This window comes from Petaurus breviceps, unplaced genomic scaffold, assembly GCF_028583685.1.
Source record: "Petaurus breviceps papuanus isolate PSGF00001 unplaced genomic scaffold, PetGlider_PUasm1.0 91023, whole genome shotgun sequence".
In the NCBI taxonomy this organism is placed as follows: Eukaryota; Metazoa; Chordata; class Mammalia; order Diprotodontia; family Petauridae; genus Petaurus; species Petaurus breviceps.
In genome coordinates, this window is record NW_027187398.1 from 8,348,628 (window position 1) to 8,367,889 (window position 19,262).

Sequence of the window (19,262 nt, forward strand, 5' to 3'; positions counted from 1 at the left end):
TCCAGGATAAGGGGAAGTTTTACAGTATTTCAAGATAAAGGGAGGAGACTTGAGGACACCCTCAAGCTCAGGAAGGGCCTCACAAGGTAATGGAAAAACAACCCTTAATATTATGCTTAATCCGTTAGGGCACTAAATTCTATATCCATATCATTACTACTGGACCCAGATGACTCCAGAGGAGAAAGTAAGGCTGATGACTTTGCACAGTCTTCCCTTACTTAAATCCAATTCACTTGTACATCATGGCATCACCTCACTGAAGTCATGGTCCTCTTTCAAATCGAAGGACAAACAACCTCTGTGAGCAGAAGAGGAGCTTTCCCTCTGAAGACCCAGCTGGCACTGGCCAGTTGGGCAACACAGCTCTTTTCTTCTCTTTTCTTTTCTCTGTTCACATAGGGCATCATAGCCTTACTTGTGGGTGCTCTGCCCAAAGGAATGTAAATTTTGATCTCTGAAACTTTTCTTTTTCTTTAAGGACCTTAAGCCCAACAGTGACTCTCATTGACTGGCCAACAATAGGTCCCAGGTCAAGCCCTACTTGATCATTGTTTTAGCCTGGATTGACAAGAATGAATGTAGAAGTGAGGGACAGCAAAGAGTTAAGTTTCCACAGAGTTATTAAAAATTGCTCAAGTAAAATTTACTGAAAATAATTTGTGAGAAACAGTAGGGAATTAAGTTTCCATAGAATTGCACGACATTACTAAAGTAAGATAAAGGGAGTTATCGACAGCAGATGGACCCAACCAATCAGAAAGCAGACAGTGGCCTCGGGAGACCCCCAGACAAGGATAAGGTCTGATCTGGTTTAAACCAGTGAGGGGTCAATGACCAAATGTTTCCAAAATTACTACTGTGTTTGCTTAATAAACCTCATATACATTATCTGATACTCCCTGCATAAAATTAGAACCTCATTAGCAGAACATGGGATGCATGATGAAGGGAAGGGGTCATACTTGTATATATCTAGGAGAAATATGTAGTGGGTGTATGGGGAAAATTTAAAACCTGAAGAGAATGAACCTATCTATCCTCTGAAGGGAGTGTGTGAGCCAGACTAACGGTATAAAGCTTTCCTAATTTTGTATTCTATACTCCTTCTTCCTAAAGAAGGGTAGAGTCTGCTTCTGGTCCAAAATGTTCAATTCCTCTGAACTTCTCCTCAATAAACTTCTTTTGATACCCACATTTTGGTATCAAATGTGTTTCTAACATAGATAACAGTTGTTTCTGTTCTTGGTCAGAAGGCCTTCCCCTCCCAGACTGAGGTTTTTTTTTCTCTTTTTTTTTTCACTAAAAGGTCATTCTCTGCCTCATTTCTTATCTAGCCTTAATCACTGAATGGGCTTTGCCTTAGTGTTGGAAGCACAAACACTATTGATATCAAAAAGAAGTTTATTGAGAAGAAATTCAGAGGAACTGAACACCTCTGGCCAGAAGTGGACTACACCTTTCTTTAGAAAGGAGTGGGGGATACAAAAGCAAGTTTTATGCCATTAGTCTGGCTCAGACACTCCCTTCAGAGAACAGATTGGTTTGTTCTCTTCAGGGTTTCAATTTTCCAGTATGCCCCTCTCATCATCATATATTATTGCTAATGAAACTAATTCTATGCTAGGTGTCAGATAATATACATGAGGTTTATTAAGCAAATGCAATAGTAATTTTGGAATACTTGGTCATTGACCCCTCACTGGTTTAAACCAGATCAGTCCTTATCCTGGTCTGAGGGTCTCCCAAGGCCACTGTCTGTTTTCTAATTGGTCGGGTCCATCTGCTGTCTGTTAACTCCCTTTATCTTACTTTAGTAATGTCTAGCAGTTCTATGGGAACCCAAATACTGTTTCTCACAATTTATTATCAGTAGTCTTTACTTGAGCAGTTTTTAGCAGTTCTGTGGAAACAACTTTTTGCCATCTCTCACATTAATCAGAGACTTGTTAAAGACCTTATCTTAAAAAGGCAAAGGTCTTCCACTGCACCCGGACAGTCTGCCCTTGTCCTGATCCATGACTTGCCACAGGACCCAGATGGTTCTGGAGGGAGAAATTGAGGTTGGTGACTTTGCACAGTCTTCCCTTACTTAAATCCAATTCACTTTCATGTCATGGCATCAACTCTGACAACAAAAGACTGTGAATCCCTTGAGAGTAGAAATTGCCTTTTATCTTTCTTGGTATCCCCAGGTTTAATAAATGTGTATTGGTTCATTGATGAAAGGCTGTCATATTAGAAGAGGCATTAGATTTATTTTCCTTAGAGGAAGATATAGACAGATTTAGGCTCATTGTAATGGTGTATTTCTTCATAATTAAGAGTTCTCCAAAAGTGAAATGGGCTGCCTTCATTGTTAGTAGGCTTCCTCTCCTCAAAGGTCAGCAAACAAAGTCTGGATAACCATCCCTCAGGTATATTAAATCTTGTTTAAATCTAGAATAGGGCCGCTGAGATACTTGCCAACACTCAGATTCTGCAAACTGGTAACTTTTAGCCTAGAGAAGAGATTTAAAGAGAACCTGTAGTGGACATCCAAGAAACAGGACAGCAAAGCCAATTATAATTTGACAGGAGTGTTTCTTAACCAGATGGTGACTGACTCCCCAGTAGGGAAGACAGCACTGAGTAAGATACACTTTTATATAGAGTTAGGTGTTGCTAATCAACAAAATGTGGTTCTAAGGGGGCTGTAATGCCGTTAAGTTAATGCCATTTCTAGTGAAGCCTTGATTACCTAGCAAAGCCCTGGATACAACATAAACAGACCTGAATCTGGGGCATGTTTCTAGCAACACAGGTGAAACGTTCCCTCACTATTATGGCCTATTAGGTGGTTTCCAGGGACCCTGGTAGGGGTACCCTTCTAGCAAGTTGCAACTGGGAGGCGTCTTTGGTGTATAATTTCTGGTGGGCACTTCACTCCCCCCTTTTCTTGTTCACAGTTGAAACTCGGACTCAACTGGGTCCAGGGGACTGTTCTCTTGCACTAGGGCTGTGGTACCCACTGCTGCCAATCCTGCCATACTAAGGCCAACTAGGATAAAGACTAAAATGGGGGCTGGGTGATGGTAATGGGTGAAACAGGGGGGCCATCCGGAATTCGATAACAAGGCCCGGGGGTCCCTTCCTGTGACATAAAACCTGATTCCCCCGACACACCAGACCTGTGGGTAACAGAGCCAGCCTGTGACTTACAACTGAAGATTAAGAGACTGTCCTGATGCTCCTTTTCTTGGCATTCCTGCCTTTGGCCGGTTCCAACTCCTGTGCTCCCACCTTGTACTCTTGGACTCTTACTAAGACAATTGATGGGACTATAATTTCAATCCTGGATGTCTTGGAGGGCTTGGAGGGACTTGAGAAGTAAATCATTAACAGTCATACATAACAGCCAAAATACAATAGAAGGGGGGGGGGTGCCGAACAAAATTCCAAAAGGGGAGTGAATTTTACATATATGTATTCAGTTACAAATATTAACACTTGTTTAGATGATGGAATAACTACAAATTCAGATTAAAACAGCAAGTTCTTTTCTGCTTTACAACTTGTTGCATCAATTTTGCAAGTGGAGGTTTTAGTGGGTCTCTTAGAATCACACTAGAGATTTTAAAATTTTCTTCTAAAGGTATTTTCCTTCTTCAAAACAGTTTCAAGATTTATAAATGATCACTAAACTTTTATGAAGGAAGTTAGTTGAAAACTTTTAAAATGATCTTAAGCAGTTTGCCATAACTTTCTATATATGTTTTAATTCTAGATGAAAAATAATATTAGATCTTCCAATAAGCTAACATGAAAGAGCTCATATCTTTTACTAATTACTTATTCTGAGCATAGGGACCTGTTTGTGCCAGGAGAAAACATCCTTGGCTCTGTGTAAATTCAGGTACAGTTACAGATATTCCATCTCATACAGCATCTGTTAAATCTCATAGCTAGACTCAGGAATAGGTGGGAAACATTCCTTTTCAAAGGAACCTCATGGGTAAATTGAGCCAGGAGGGATCCCGTCCCAGACAGAGGCTAAGATTGTCCCTTCGGCCTTTACCAAATACAGGCTTCCACCTGTTGACAGTACAGGATCACATTCCTCTGAGTAGCTAGTGGCATTTTCTCTCAGACACTGATTTAATGCAGACCATACCCAAATTCAGACTCAAAATAAAATTTAGTTATGGTCCCAAGTGCTTTTTACCTTAAACAACAAGCCTCACCAATCACAGCTTAGAACCAGTTATAATTATTTCTAAATGTATCATCTTATAAGGTAAGGAATTCCTTTTGCCATCCTTCTAAAATATAAAAGCCAATTTATAAAAATCCCTTTTGATCTTTGCAACTTCTTAGCAAGTTAGGTTCATTTAAAACTTCCTTTCTCAGGCTGAATGACCTTGCCTGGAAATAGTTTCTAGAGGATTTAACAGTTTTACAACATAAGGACAATTTATATGAATTGTAAGAAGGAGAGACTGCTCTAAATGGGCAGAACTAGTCAAACAAATTTTCATACAATAATCAATTTTAGATTTTAACATTAAAACATTAGCCCAAAATAGCTGTTAACAGTTTTACAAGTTTTTCTAAATAGCAGAGATACATATTTAAAATAACATTATTAATCTTACATACACAATTTTCTCCTCACTCAGGTTTTACAATATACAGTGTAGAAATACAACAATAATATAAACTGCGAGATGACATTACATTAATTGCCTTTTCAAATTACATAGAAGATGATATTAATTGAATTTCCAAATTGCATATAAGAATGATTGATCTTACCAAGTGAAGCGGCTACTTGACTTCTGACCTCATTTTCTCCTTTCCTTTTCTCATCTCCCCGCTTTATAGAGGAATTGAGACTCAGGGTTAAATGATTTATTCTAGGTCACACAACCAGTCAGTGCAGGGTTCCAAACACACTGCTTCTCACTGACAAGCTTTTTCTCACTTTTCTGATTTTCTCTTTTTGCTCTATATTCTGGGGTGTTTTCTCCCTGCTCCATTGTTTTCCAGGAGTCCTTAGCAACCTTCTTTAATTCCTTGGCACTGGAACAAGCAAAGTGATTATTTGCAACAAGGGAGAGATCTCTTAGATGGTACTGAAGTTGGGGTTTCATGGTACAGAGTGAACTCAATATTTCAGGGGGAAACCCTCCATTTTTCCAAACTCATCACACTCAAAGCACATTATCAGCTTATACTCTATCAAATATACCTCTATGAATGCTTAGTTGTAGCAGACCTTGGTTATGGAGTGGTTGATTTGCCTGGAGCATTGAGGAGAGGGTTTGGGAAACTTGAAGTGGAAACTTCAGGCTCTGCTTACTTAGAGAGGTGGACTTCAGGGTACCTGGGGATCTAAAACTTGCTGATGGGAGCTAGATCAAGTACCCTTTTACTAAACTATTTAGGCTGTGGAAACAATATAATTTTAGACTGAATAGCTCAGATGTAACATACACTTTAGTAGCTCAGATGTATCCCAGGCTTGGTATATGGGACAATGATTAACTTGTGTTTGTACCTTTGTTTCACAAGCTTCTTTTCCCTTATCTAACTGTTCCCATGTCATTCAGAAAAATGATCTATTCCAGGGATTTAACCTTTCAGGTAGGCAGATGACAAGCCTGTGTAGCTCCGATGTAGCTACTGTACCTTTCCCCTTTTTTCTTTTTGAAGGAAGTTAACTCAAATTAACTTCACTGCAGCCCTAGCTCAGTTGTAGCCAGGACAACAAGGAGAAAAAAATCTTAATGGTTCAAACCTCTTACTGTCTCCTCAGCTCCATCAGAGCTGGATGACAGGGGAGGGCTCCATCGCCCTAGCTAAGAAGAGCTGGGACCACAGGAAAGAGAATCTTAGTGGAATTTTCTTTTTGACCTTTTGCTCAAATAAACTTTTCCTAGGTGTTCATTCCTTTAAAATTTCAGATCTACTCCAAGACTTTAAGAGAAACTGCTTCTCTTACAACACAGATAATACAACTGTTTACCAGTAACAATCATGGTCTTAATTTTGAACTTTGAAATAAAAACAATTGAATACCCAAGCTGATGACCTTAAACTTCAGTTTTTATAGTGCCAAATAGTAACCAGAATGAATTCAATTACCTAGATCTATATTCCCAATGATGTTGAACAGTTCTCTTTTTGTGACCCAGGAAAGGGTTAAGTGTTAGTCCTATTTCAAAGTGCAGCTTGAAAACCTACTTCTCTTTGATCACTGAAGTGACCCCTTTTCCTTTAGACAGATTTTAGGGGAGAAATTTCCCATTCTCTCTCTGTCCATTTGTCTTTCTACTTTGAGAACTTTGGCTGGAGTTCAAGGAGTAGAAGAAGTGGTTTTTCTGCCAGCAGCCTTACTTAAGAGATTATCAATCTTTCTAGCTCAGGTACAGCATTCTTTTGGAAGCCTTTTTTTTTTTTTTGACTCTTTCAGAATGGTATATTTAGAAATTTCTTTACACAATCCCACAGACAGGATATATACAACACAACACAACACACGAAATACACTCCGGTGGCGTTTTTGCCTCTCTGGTGGCCCCCTGCACCGAGATTTTGGATTTTGAAAGTTCACTCCCTCCCTTTGGGGATCCCAGGTGGAGCAACCCAGAATGGAGTAACTGTTGGCAGTTGTCCCAGGTAGGCTGGTCAGATCCCGGAGGTGGAGGGAAGAGCCCTGATGGGGTGATTGAGTCAGGGGATGGGGAGCTGGCAGGAGCAACGGCTTTCCAAGCTGAGACTCAGGGCCGAGAAGGATACTGGAATCACAAAAATGCGCACAAAGAAAATAGAAACAGTTGCACAAATACTGGAAGAGAAGCAGGTTAAGACAGCGACACCTAGCGACAATCCACAAACAAATAGACAGTTAAAGAGAGCAACACTTAGAAGCAAACACAAAATTCAGAAGAGAGAGAGAGAGAAAAAAAAAAACCTGGCACTCCCTCAGCGTCCTGACCTTGGAGGCCAGTAGGGGCCATAAAGCCGAGTTCAGCTTAGCCTCCTACTCTACCTGGGGCCAAGGAACATCATCTCGGTGATCACCCCCTAGGTACTTTTACACTTCATGAGTACTCACCTAAAAGAAAGAATACTCTTGGATTCAATTGAAAGAATTTGGATAGGACTCAGATTCCGGTCCGCTCAGGGAAACAATTCAAGCCAGGGCCGAGGAACGTCATCTCGGTGGCCACTCAGCCCTGGGGCGAATTGCCTTCCCCGCCCTCCAGGGAGTCTGGCCCAGCTGTCAGTTAATGCCAAAGGCAATCTCAGTGGGACCTCCAAATGTAGTGGACATCTGAGAAACAGGACAGCAAAGCCAATTATAATTTGATAGGAGTGTTTCTTAACCAGATGGTGACTGACTCCCCAGTAGGGAAGACAGCACTGAGTAAGATACACTTTTATATAGAGTTAGGTGTTGCTAATCAACAAAATGTGGTTCTAAGGGGGCTGTAATGCCGTTAAGTTAATGCCATTTCTAGTGAAGCTTTGATTACCTAGCAAAGCCCTGGATACAAACATAAACAGACCTGAATCTGGGGCATGTTTCTAGCAACACAGGTGAAACGTTCCCTCACTATTATGGCCTATTAGGTGGTTTCCAGGGACCCTGGTAGGGGTACCCTTCTAGCAGGTTGCAACTGGGTCTTTGGTGTATAATTTCTGGTGGGCACTTCAAACCTAATAGCTGACTTAAGTATTGAAGGGTTGTCAACTGGAAAGGAGATTAAGCCTATTTTGCCCTAAGCCCCAGGGAACATAACTCAAATCAATGAGAAGAAAGTACAATCAGATTTAAGATTAATTTGCTGAAAAACTTCCTTTATAATTAGAGTGATGAGGGATGGCTCCCAATAGGTTCAGCAGGAACTATGATCTTATCTAAGACTAGAAAGCCTGGGATTCAGTCTTGAAAGAATTCAGTAGGCCCAAGCAAACTTGGAGTCAGCGTTGTAAAAGTTTATTATACACTTTACAGCAGGCAAGGGTCCTTAGGGGACCTGCAAGTTTATTGTTAGGCTGTACATCGGGAAAGAGTCCTTTTGGGGACCTGCAACCTCAAAGGGGTAGAATTAAGATTTTCATAGAGTAATCCATAGTGGAACCCCTGCCAATTATTTTAACTAGGTGATTAAGGGTGGGATTAGGGAGGAGTTAAGGTGGGGATAGTGTTTAAAGGAACATGCATTTTTAATGTAACTTTGAAGGTGTATTGCCCATGATTCACTGGGAAAAAGCCCAAGGGGGTGCTACCTGGAGGGGTGGTTTTAGGCTTCAAATGTCACTAAGTCAGCTAGCGGTCAAGGGCTGATGGAGAAGTGCCCAGTCTGCCACCCATCAGTGTCATGTTTGAAAGATTGATGTCTGGGAACCAAGGCTAATCGAGACTCAATAAGCTAAGAAGTTAACCCAGAGATAGGGTCCTGAAGGATTCATTGAGGCAGCCAAGGAGTCAACCTAGAGATAGGGTATTGAAGGATTCATGGGTGCAGCGGGACACTATACAAGGGGAAGCTAATAGTTCCCTAAGCTGGAATGTTTATAGATACTTTTGTGAAAGATTCATAGAACTAGCTTGTCATTGTTCCAATTCATTAGTTGTTACTGGGCAGAGTTAATGCTCTGAAGCTGGCGGGGGAGGGGAGGGTAGTGTGATTTTACAGACTTAAGTTACAAAATGGTATTACAAATTGAGTTTACAAATACAGATCCCAAGCACCCATCAAGAGCAGTGCAAAAGCAAGACAGTAGCTTTCCTTCAACATGCTGGATGACTCTCAAGGATTTTGCAGAGCTTCTGCCCAGTAGGGATTGGGCTGAATAGCCTCTGAGACTGAGTCTAAGGAATGCCGGAAATGTCAGTGAAATGGGACAATCGCTAATGCATCTCTAAGAGTTGAAGAAAAAGGAGGGAGTCTATAAGCAGGTATTTTGTAGTTTTTCCAAGAGTTGGAAGTGGAGTGGGAGGGTGGGTGGTAGGAGGCTGGGAGTTGGTGGAAGGAGCACAAGAGTATATGAAGACGTGTTTGGGCGGTATCGATTCTGGGTTTAACGGGAAAACGGAGTCACAGAACTGGACTGGGGCTCGGGCAGCCACAGTTTTCCAGACCACGTACTGAGTGCCCTCTCGGCCCCTTTTCTCGGCCTCCGTTTCTACATCTGTGAAATGAAGTCGAAAGATCACACACGAGCTAAGATCTCTCAGGCCAGTTACGACCTAAGAGAATTTCAGATCGGCCGATCAAACCACCCACGGTGGGTCATTAAAGGACTTGGCCGAGGGGCGGGCGTAAAGTTATGACACTTAATACTTCATCCCAGCCTTACCAACCACCTGCCTTAGATCCACCCCTTGCTTTCTGGTTCGCCGAAGTGCGTCGCGCCCATTGGCAGGTCGTCTCAGGGTCCCTCATACGAGGCAGAGCAAGCCAATCAAAGGAAAGATCCTGCGGACGCCTGTGCCTGACCCAGATCGAGCGATCCTAAGGCCACGCCCCCACCGGCCTCTGGAACTCTGGGAGTTGTGGTCCATGGGCGGCCCTCGTGGCGTGGAGTCGGGGTAGTGGGAACTACCCATCCCAGGGAGCTGTGCGTGGCTTCAAACTCATTTTTTTTTTTTTTAAGGAGCCGCGCTCCTCTTTCCTTCCCCGCAAACGCCCAGAAAAGATTGGCTGCTTCCAGGTACCAGGTGAGTGAGGTCGGGACTGTGGGGTCTGACGAGGGTGGCGGTTCCACATCTAGGCTCCGCACTCCCCTACCCGGTTAGGGAAGCCGAGCATCCTCAGTTTCCGTGGCAACCCTTGCTAGGGCAACTCTGAGGGTGCTCTGGGTCAGTGTGTACCTTCTCGGTGCCCATCTGCAGAGACAGACCTGTACTGGGCAGTGCCCATTTAAAGGGCTAGTGCGTGCCCCCCGCCGAACCCACCTGTATGGCTGGTGTGACCCACCAGTATTATATGTATCCCCGTGGTACCTCTCTGTAAGGCTGGTGTGACCCTCCCACTGTACTATGTGCCTACTGTAAGGCTAGTGTGAGCCTCCTACCTCTATTATGTGTGTACCCTGTGGTACCCACCAGTTAGTCTGGTGTTACCCTTTAACTTGTATTATGTGTGTCCCCTTGCAAGCCTAATGTGTCCCTCCCACCTGTGTTACGTGTGCCCCCTGTGGTATCCTACTGGAAGGCTGTTGGGACCCTTCCACCTGTGTTGGGTGTGCTCCTTCTGGAGCCACCTGTATCACTTATGTGTTTTCTTGTGATGTCCACCTTTATCTTCATTTGTCCCAGGAAACTCCTTGTTTCTGGCAGGTCTTGTTCTCTCCTGGCTTCTCGAAGCCATTGGCTCTGACCCACCACAACTGCTGCCAGGGCTGCCTTTTTGGCTGCCCTAGAGGGCCATCACTGTGCCCCTCAGCCCAAGTGCTATCCCCCAGAGAACTCTCTGGGGCATCCTGACAGGCCAACCACCACCTTGCATCCCTTAAAGAGCCTCCATCATCTGCTTGTGTCTCCTAGAGAGGTACCTGCGGTCCTTAGATGGGACTCTAAATCCTTCCAGGTCCTTTCTAGGTCCCTTATGGTGTCCTCTCCATGCACTAGAACATCTTGTACATCCATCTCCATTCAAAGTCATTCCCCCATTTCTGCTTTTCCTCCCCATGGCTGCCTCTAAGTATCTTTATGTATCCATGCCTACATTTACAGTCATCTTCTCTCTCCTTTCACCAATATCACACCAGTGACTTTCCACCATCCATCCCCTGCACTTCTCCACTTTCAGAAAGTGAATCAAAACCCACTTTCCAGGAAATTTGCCCTGGTAAACCTTATGCAGCATGGATCAGCCATTTTTGCCATGAAAAAAGCACTGTTCAGAGGCTTGATTCTAATTCTAGCTCTGACAGAGACTCCAAACATTGCCTTTTCTGAGCTTTAGTTTTCTCACTGGGCATGAGATTAGGTTAAATGATCTTCTGACCCAAAGAATTTAAGATTCTCTGTTTTGTGCCACATACTCCCCTCTACCATATACATGTACAGTTTATGGATCTGCTACATCAATGACTATTTTTTGTAGTCATGTCCTGTCTCCCCAACTAGTCTGTATGTAATTTCAAGGACAGATTTTCTTTCCAAATATTCCACGTGCTTTCCTGCCTCCTCTGTCTACTTCTGTTCCCCACCAAGGGAGATAGAACTGGCTGCCTAATTGAACAGCAACTTAGAGAATGAAAAAAGTAGGGTGGGAAATGGGCTGGGGGAGTTTCCACTGTGCATCTGCCTCCAGTCCTTGCCCCTCTGCAGGGAGTACCTGGTGCCCCCCTTTCCCTGCTCCCCTTCGATGCCCCCAGCCCGCTGGCTGAGATCGGCAGGGGCCATCCTGCTACCAGCCCCCCGCTGGGTACCCTGGGAGAGGCAGCTGGGTCCCCCATGGCAATCCTCTTGGGCAAATGGGGGCCCAGCTGTGAGGGTTCAGCACAGTGCTCGCCACTGGTGCCAATCTCGGAGAGAGGAACCTCGGTGAGTGTATGTGTGTGCATATTTGGGACTTAGGGGGCAAGGGGTGGAGGTGGGTTTAATGAACCATCACTTAGGCTTATAACTTTATTCTGTATTTCCCCAACCCTAACCCTCTCCCTGTAGAATGAACGGAGATCAGAAATCAGTTTTTGCCCAAGACAAGCAGGACTTTGTCCAGCATTTCTCCCAGATTGTAAAGATTCTGACAGAAGATGGGATGGAGCATCCTGAGGTGGGAGATGCCATAGCCAGGCTCAAGAAGGTGAGATGCTGGGTATGGCTTTGAGGATATAGTCTGGAATGAGCCCCAGGGAATTTAGAAAAGAAGCTGGGGGAGGAAGGGATGTAAGTCATTCATTCTGATATATTAAAATATCCTGTGTTCCTATGCCCAAAGGGCTATAAATACTTTCATACCCTTTGATCCAGTAATACCACTCCTAGGGTTATATCCCAAAGAGATCATAGAAATGGGAGAAAGACCCATATGTACAAAAATGTTTATAGCAGCTCTTTTTGTTGTGGCAAAGAATTGGAAATTAAGGGGGTGTCCATCAATTGGGGAATGGCTGAACAAGTTGTGGTATATGCATGTTATGGAATATTATTGCGCTATAAGAAATGGGGAGCAGGCGGTCTTCATATTTACCTGGAGAGGCTTAAAAGAACTGATGCTGAGTGAGAAGAGTAGAACCAGGAGGAATTTGTACACAATTACAGACACAACGTATGTGTGATGACCAACTTTGATAGACTGGACTCTTCTCAACAATGCAGGGATATAAGTCAATCCCAAAAGACGCATGATGGAGAGAAAAACGTGCATCCAGAGAAAGAACTAGAAAGAACTAAATTTATATCCAGGTGGAAGCAAAATACCTGATCTTTTTCGTTCTCTTATTTGATTTTATGTCCTCTTTACCATTTTTCTTTCCAGCTGGTATAATCCATCCTTATAACCTGACCATTGTATAATGTGAAAGTATTTACAGATCCTATACTTGATTATAAGCCACCATGGGGGGGAGGGGAGGGAGGGGGACAAAATGTGAAATTCAAGGAATTGTGGAATTGAATCCTGTAAACTAAAAGGAAACAAACAAATTAATAAATTAAAAATTGAATTAAAATATCCCGTGTTCATAACCCTCCCTTGGCTGCTGGGAGTGGAGATCTGGAGGAAGAAGGTGTCCTGTATTTAATAGTATTAACATATTTAGATAATGCAAAATTATACACAAAAACAACCAAAAAATCCCAGCCCAATCCTTGCCCTGAGATACAACATATATACAAAGCAGTTTGATTAGAGAGTTCAGGAGAGGCTTCGTGGAGGAGGTGGTACCTAGGTTGAGCCTTAAAGTCAGAGATGAGGAGCCTTGGGGAATTACTAGTGGGGATTCACAGACCTTGGAGATGGGAGTTCTGATTGTCCAGCACACATAGTAATAGCACATACAGTGTGTGAAGGAGATTCATGTGAAATAATAATATTGGAAAGGTAAAGTAGGGCCAGATTGTGGAGGGTTTAAAATGCTAGGCTGAGGAATTTGTATTTTATTGTAGGGATAATAGACCACAGAAGGTTTTTGAACAGGGGAATAACGTGGTTAGACTTTTGCTATAGGAAGATTTTGTTGCTAACTGTAGGAAGGATGAACTGGAAAGGGGAGAAAGTAGGGTGAGAGTAACAAATAAGAAGCCTGTTAGTTAGGTCAGAGAGTCATTAGGACCTAAATAAGAGGATTAGGCATTTCAGGAAAGTGTTGTGAAGGCAGACAAAACTTAACTACTGAATGTATATATAGGGTGTGGGAGAAAAGAGTCTAGGATGGTTCCAAGGTTACAGTTCTGGGTGACTGGGTAGTGGTTCATGGTGAGAAATTCAAATCAATTCTACTTTGTAGTTGAATTGGTTTCATATTGTAATAGATCCTGTATCCAGTTAAGTCCCATTTCTATGTCCTTTAGTTAAATTCAGGAATTCAGTCTTTCCCGCTGAGGTACTGTAAAAGTCAGCCTGACCATTGTTGTTGTTCAGTTGTGTCTGACTCTTCATGACCCCGTTTGGGGTTTTCTGGGCAGAGATTGCCATTTCCTTCTCCAGCTCATTTTACAGATAGGGAAACATTAAGTGTCTTGCCCAGGGTCACACAGCTAGTAAGTGTCTGAGGCTGAATTTGAACTCACGTCTTCCTGACTCCAGGCCCAGTGCTCTGTTTACTGTGCAACAGCTAGGCAGAGAGACTAGGCAGAATAGATAGATAGATCTGAATTTCATATGCAACCTTGTTAAGGTGTGATGAGTAGAAATCTTGTGAGGGGGTAAGAGATGGGCTCAATGCTCTTTCCTCCTAAATTTGCCTTCTCCCTTCACCCTTGCAGGTCCTAGAATACAATGCCCTTGGGGGAAAATACAACCGAGGCTTATCAGTGCTCATGGTATTCCGGGAGCTGGTGGAACCCCGAAAGCAGAATGCTGACAGTCTACAGAGAGCACTAGCAGTGGGCTGGTGTGTGGAACTGGTAAGATTCAGAAGCTAGTGATGCATCTCAGGGGAGGAGTCAGGGGAGAGATTGAGAAATACTCTGAGGCTTCAGAATGAGGTATCTCTGAGATAGATGGGTAGAGAGAGATAAATGTGGTGGAAGGAGATTTAAATCTGTGCCTGAAAGTTTATTTGGGGGTACATTTGGTGTTTCTGCATTTATAGAGTATGTAGTTTGTGGGATCTAAACTTTCTAGCTGAAAAACATGGTTAAAAATTTTTTTTGTATTATAGAGGGAAGTTAAGGTGAACCTCTTTTCCTAATTCCCAAACTAGAAAACTTTTCATTTTCAGATTTACATGATTACAAAGGCCATGTTTCAATATTAGCAACAAAAATCCTCTTATGGAGAGTAAACATCCTTACTATGTAACATTTCTTTTTTTATGTGTATTACTTTATTTTTAATTTTCAACATTCACATCCATAAAATTTTGAGTTTTAACTTTTCTCCCCCTCTCTTTTCTCCTCTCTCCCCAAGATGGCATGCAATCTGATATAGGCTCTATATATTAAACATATTTTTACCTTAGTCATGATGTAAAGAAGAGTTTGTGGGAAGAGGCACGGGAAAGGAGAAACAAACCAAAACAACAAAAGGAGAGAACTCCCTCTTTTTTGTTTTGTTCCTTCTTTCTTGTTCATTCCATTGCTTGTGATTCTTTACAACTTGACTAACGTTTCATGTGAAGATAGCTGTAAAACCTATATTGGATTGCATGCCACCATGGTGAGGTGAGGAGAGGGAGAGGGAGAAAATTTGGAACTCAAGGGATTGTGGAACTGAATGTTGTAAACTAAAAGTAAAAAATAAATTTAATTTAAAAAAAAGAAATGGAGAGCAAATAGTATGTTTTCATCTGCATTGACTCCCCAGTTCTTTCTCTGGATGTGGACAGCATTTTCTATCACCAGTCTTTTGGAGTTGTCTTAGGTCTTTGCATTGCTGAGAAGAACTAAGTCTGTCATAGACATACATTGCACAATATAGCTGTTACTGTGTGCAGTGTTCACCTGGTTTGGCTCATTTCACTCAGCATCAGTTCATATAAGTCTTTCCGATTTTTCTGAAATCATCTTCCATGTCATTTCTTATTGCATAATAATATTCCACAACTTGTTTAGCCATTACCCAACTGATGTACCTCCCCTCAATTTTAAATTTTTTGCCACCATAAAAAAACCTGTTATAATGCATAACATTTCCTAAAGATTAGTTTTAGAGTTTTATGCTTTGATGAAAATTTTAAAACACTGGCAAAAGGTTTAAATATATGTTACCTATCTCGGGCTCTCTGTTTGAAGTCCTAAGTGCCAAAAGATCGTATGAGCTTCTTTTAACAGTGTATAAAGTTGCTCAATAACAGTCTTACCACACTGACCAAAGATTTTAAAGCACTAAAATGTGGCTTTCACAATGGAGAGACAAGAAGGAATTTGTTTTAGACCCACTATGGACTGGAAGTTTTAGGCCTGCTTGACACAGCATATCGGGAAAGACCTGGGAACGAGATAAATCACTCCATTCTGCTTCTCTTCTCTAGCTCCAGGCTTTCTTCCTAGTAACAGATGACATCATGGATGCTTCTCTTACCCGCCGGGGACAGCCATGCTGGTATAAGAAGGTAAATATGTCCTGGAGAAGAGCAGCAGCAGCCAGGGGGGTTGGGTTGGGACTGGGCATGTAGAGATCAGGTTTGCCAATGGATGTGCTGGAGAAGTGTTGGAGATGCTTTTCATCACCCTGTAAATGCAACCTCTGGTTTCATGCCTTGGCAGTCAAGGTCTCCAGCGTCTGCTGTGTCACAGATCAATCCCTTTGCTTTCTCTCTTGATGCAGCCTGGCATTGGCTTGGATGCCATCAATGATGCCATGTTATTGGAAGCCTGTATCTACCGCCTCCTGAAGCATTACTGCCATGGGCAGCCCTATTACATGAACCTCATCGAACTCTTCCTACAGGTAAGATAGTCAGTGGATATCAGACTGCATTGACTTTAGAGTCAGAAGGACTGCGTTCTGGTGCTGGCCCCAGTGCATTCTTCTTTTTGGGTCTCAGTTTTCTCTTGTGCAAGATGAGGTAATAATATTCGAGGATCCTTCCACATCCAAATCATCAGAGTGGACTAAGACTCCTCTCAAATCCCTTTAAATAATTCCAGCATTCCCACTATGGCATAGGCATAACCATCTTTGAGGCTTGGACACTTGGTTCTGGGCAGACAAGATTCTTTTTTCAACCTCCCCAAGTATATGTTCCCAGGTCATATTAAAAGTTAATCCCAGGCTAGCCTTGAGGGTAAAAAGAAATCACAGAAGAGAAGAATGATATGTGGAAGAGAGGTAGGGAGTAGTGCAGACTGCTTCCCTATCCTGGCAACAATGGTGGAGTTTGTGGGGTTCTGGTTAATCCAGTTTCATCCATCCTATAATTAGGATGATAGGATTCATTCAGAGACAATGTGATAGGACAATGGACAGACCATTGAACTTGAAGCCTAGAGACCAGGGTTTGAATTTGATGTTAAGCACCTGATACCTGTACCCCTGAGTTGCCTTTTCCTTTCTTGTAAAATGGGAAGGATATTTGTCCATATCCTTCCTCAAATTTCATAGAATACAGTAAAAATATGAACTATTAGAAGATTGGGTATCTTTCAAGTACCAGCTGGAAGAACCATTATCTTCTCCCCATTCTAGCAACCTCTCAGAGTTTACTTTACTTCCAACCCCCTCCCCCCCATCCTTGCAGCTTGTAATGGGGCACCATTTACTCTCAGTAATTTACAGAGCTCTGCCTTGAAGGGTTTCTCTCTTTTTCTTCTCCTTAGAGCACTTACCAGACTGAGATTGGCCAAACCCTAGATCTTATCACAGCCCCTCAGGGCAAGGTTGATCTTACCAGATTCACTGAGCAGAGGTAAGGGGTGTTGAGCACTGGGTCTGGGATGGCTGTCTGGCCATCTGATTGTGTGGGTCCAGCCAGGGGATGACTTTTGCCTTTCTGAAAGTTCCATTCTCCCTATTTCTCCATTGTCCTCCCCTTGCCTAGATATAAAACCATTGTCAAATACAAGACAGCTTTCTACTCCTTCTACTTACCATTTGCTGCTGCTATGTACATGGTGAGTAACAGAGAATGGATGGTGTTGTTGGCTTTAACACTAGTGTGTACCTTACTCACATTAAGGAGAAGGGCCTGGGGAGGTGGGATCAATTATTCTTTCAGGAAAGGTGCTTGGCACAAGAAAATTTTAGTCCAGTTCAACAAACACTTACTAAGCCCCCTCTTATATACAGGAGACTATGTTAGAATCTAGGCATACCACGATTAAATGGTCCTTTGTGTCTTTAAGAGGTCATCCACAACATGTTCACCTTCAAAAGACAGGAAACTGAGGATAAGGGATAAGCAAAAATGGAACAGTCATTGTCCTCAAGGAATTTCTAATCTAATGGGTTGGGGGTTAGAAGTCACAATCCCTGAGTTCCCAGGAAGCCTGGAACCCCAAACTGCTGGATTCCAAGTCAGAAGTGATAACTTTTGCACAATGGCCATTTGGAGATGAGGATTTTTCAGCCCAGTTTCTAATCTCCCCACAGGCAGGCATAGATGGGGAGAAAGAACATGCCAATGCCAAGAACATCCTTCTGGACATGGGGGAATTTTTTCAGATTCAGGTATGAAAGCATCAGGCTCAGACATGAAACAGTCGGTGATTTCCCTGCCTTCCCCAGGTGCTCTCTCATTTTCTTTTCTCATCCCCCCACTCAGGATGATTACCTTGACCTTTTTGGTGACCCCAGTGTGACTGGCAAGATTGGTACTGACATCCAGGACAACAAATGCAGCTGGCTGGTGGTGAAGTGCCTTCAGCTGGCATCATCTGAGCAAAGAAAGATGTTGGAGGTGTCTAGGGGTAGGGGGTGGGGTGGAAGGAAGAATTCTTATCCAGGCTCTTCCCTCTGGGACTCTTAAGAAGAGAGACACAGATGGAAGGGCTGGAGAATACTGGGTCTGGATTTGGAAGTTCACCACTGAATATTGAAGGGGACATCTAGGATTGAGAGGTCCTGTGTGTGTGTGTGTGTGTGTGTGTGTGTGTGTGTGTAGGGCTGGGATTATGTGAGACAGTGACTGTAAAAAACAGAAACAGGAGACTCTGGGTGTCTTACCCCCTACCAAAAAATAAGCTTAATAAAAATAGGGAGTATGCCCTTTCTAAACTTTGTATAGGCCTGGGACATATAGCTTAGCACAGTGCTCTAAATACTTAATATTTGTTGAGTGAATGCATCTTGAGGTGGTGGAGTGGAGATGTTGGGAGAAGTCTTTGAGGACACTGAGGTGTAAGGTACTGGGAATTCTTCTAGAGGAGAGGACTGGCAGAAACGAGTAGACTAGTGGGTGCTGGGTAGAAGTTCAGCAAAGGGATAGGACCACTCCCTCTTTTAACTCTTCTCCCCTTCCACTTCCCCAAATTCCAGGAGACTTATGGACAGAAAGATCCAGAGAAGGTTGCCAAAGTGAAGGAACTGTATGAGAAACTTGAATTGCCTGCTCATTTCACCAGGTTTGAAGAGGAAAGTTACAGTAGACTGATGGGGCTCATTGAGAAGCATTCATCACCCCTTCCCCCATCTATCTTTTTGGAAATGGCAAAGAAGATCTACAAACGTCAGAAGTGACCAAGGAATTGGACATGGGGAAGGAGGCAGGGAGGGCAGGGCACACCATGTGTGGAATTGGGAGAGGATGTACTCTCAATAAATTATGGCTCTTTTACTGCAGTGTTTCTCTATTTGTCAACCTTCCCCACTCTTACATAACACAATGTAAAGATTAGAGATATGACCTTGAAACTAAGAAGCTGGGCATGTAACTTAAGTCCTTGAGGCCTTTCAACCCCCTCCCCCCCCAAAGTCTTGAAGAGTATGAAGAAAAGGTAATTTTCTTACTGGAGATCCCTTACAGTGGAAATCACAGGTCCAGGCTCCCCCTCCCCCCCAAAAAATGCTGCTCAGCTTTCTGGGGAGCCTTCCCTACTGGTTGGGGAAGACTTGGTCCTGCTGTGGGAAACTCCAGTTGCGAATGGGTGCTGCCTTGGGTTTGGTACCAAGTGGATGCTTTCCTCCTCTTGCTTCACCTTTGAATCCCTGATTTCT

General features: G+C 43.0%; 2 protein-coding genes across 4 annotated transcripts in view; one reads left to right on the plus strand and one right to left on the minus strand.

Annotated features, from left to right (window-relative positions):
• The window catches only part of LOC138153643 (dual specificity protein kinase CLK2), a 106,253-nt gene extending 95,717 nt beyond the window's left edge, over positions 1 to 10,536 (minus strand). Inside the window, exon 1 of the mRNA XM_069077929.1 lies at positions 10,533 to 10,536. The gene's annotated coding sequence lies outside the window, so the exon portion shown is untranslated. The remainder of the gene's footprint in view (positions 1 to 10,532) is intronic.
• On the plus strand, positions 9,553 to 18,887 carry FDPS (farnesyl diphosphate synthase). Of its 3 annotated transcripts, XM_069077924.1 has the most exons (11): positions 9,578 to 9,712; positions 11,330 to 11,545; positions 11,669 to 11,807; positions 13,931 to 14,071; positions 15,640 to 15,720; positions 15,936 to 16,058; positions 16,928 to 17,016; positions 17,149 to 17,221; positions 17,700 to 17,777; positions 17,872 to 18,006; positions 18,585 to 18,887. In XM_069077924.1, the coding sequence occupies exons 2-11, from the start codon at positions 11,367 to 11,369 to the stop codon at positions 18,783 to 18,785; spliced, it is 1,239 nt and encodes a 412-aa protein (XP_068934025.1). In that variant the 5' UTR covers positions 9,578 to 9,712; positions 11,330 to 11,366; the 3' UTR covers positions 18,786 to 18,887. The 3 variants fall into 3 exon arrangements, with proteins under 3 accessions (XP_068934027.1, XP_068934026.1, XP_068934025.1); XM_069077926.1 differs by lacking the exon at positions 11,330 to 11,545 and having other exon boundaries at positions 9,553 to 9,712; XM_069077925.1 differs by lacking the exon at positions 13,931 to 14,071 and having other exon boundaries at positions 9,576 to 9,712.
• The last annotated feature ends 375 nt before the right edge of the window (positions 18,888 to 19,262 follow it).

Coding starts and splice junctions, on each gene's coding strand:
- FDPS (XM_069077924.1), top strand. CDS start 11,367: ATGCCCCCAGCCCGCTGGCTGAGATCGGCAGGGGCCATCCTGCTACCA. Junction 15,721..15,935: donor AGCCATGCTGGTATAAGAAG/GTAAATATGTCC, acceptor CTCTTGATGCAG/CCTGGCATTGGCTTGGATGC. Junction 18,007..18,584: donor AGCAAAGAAAGATGTTGGAG/GTGTCTAGGGGT, acceptor CCCAAATTCCAG/GAGACTTATGGACAGAAAGA.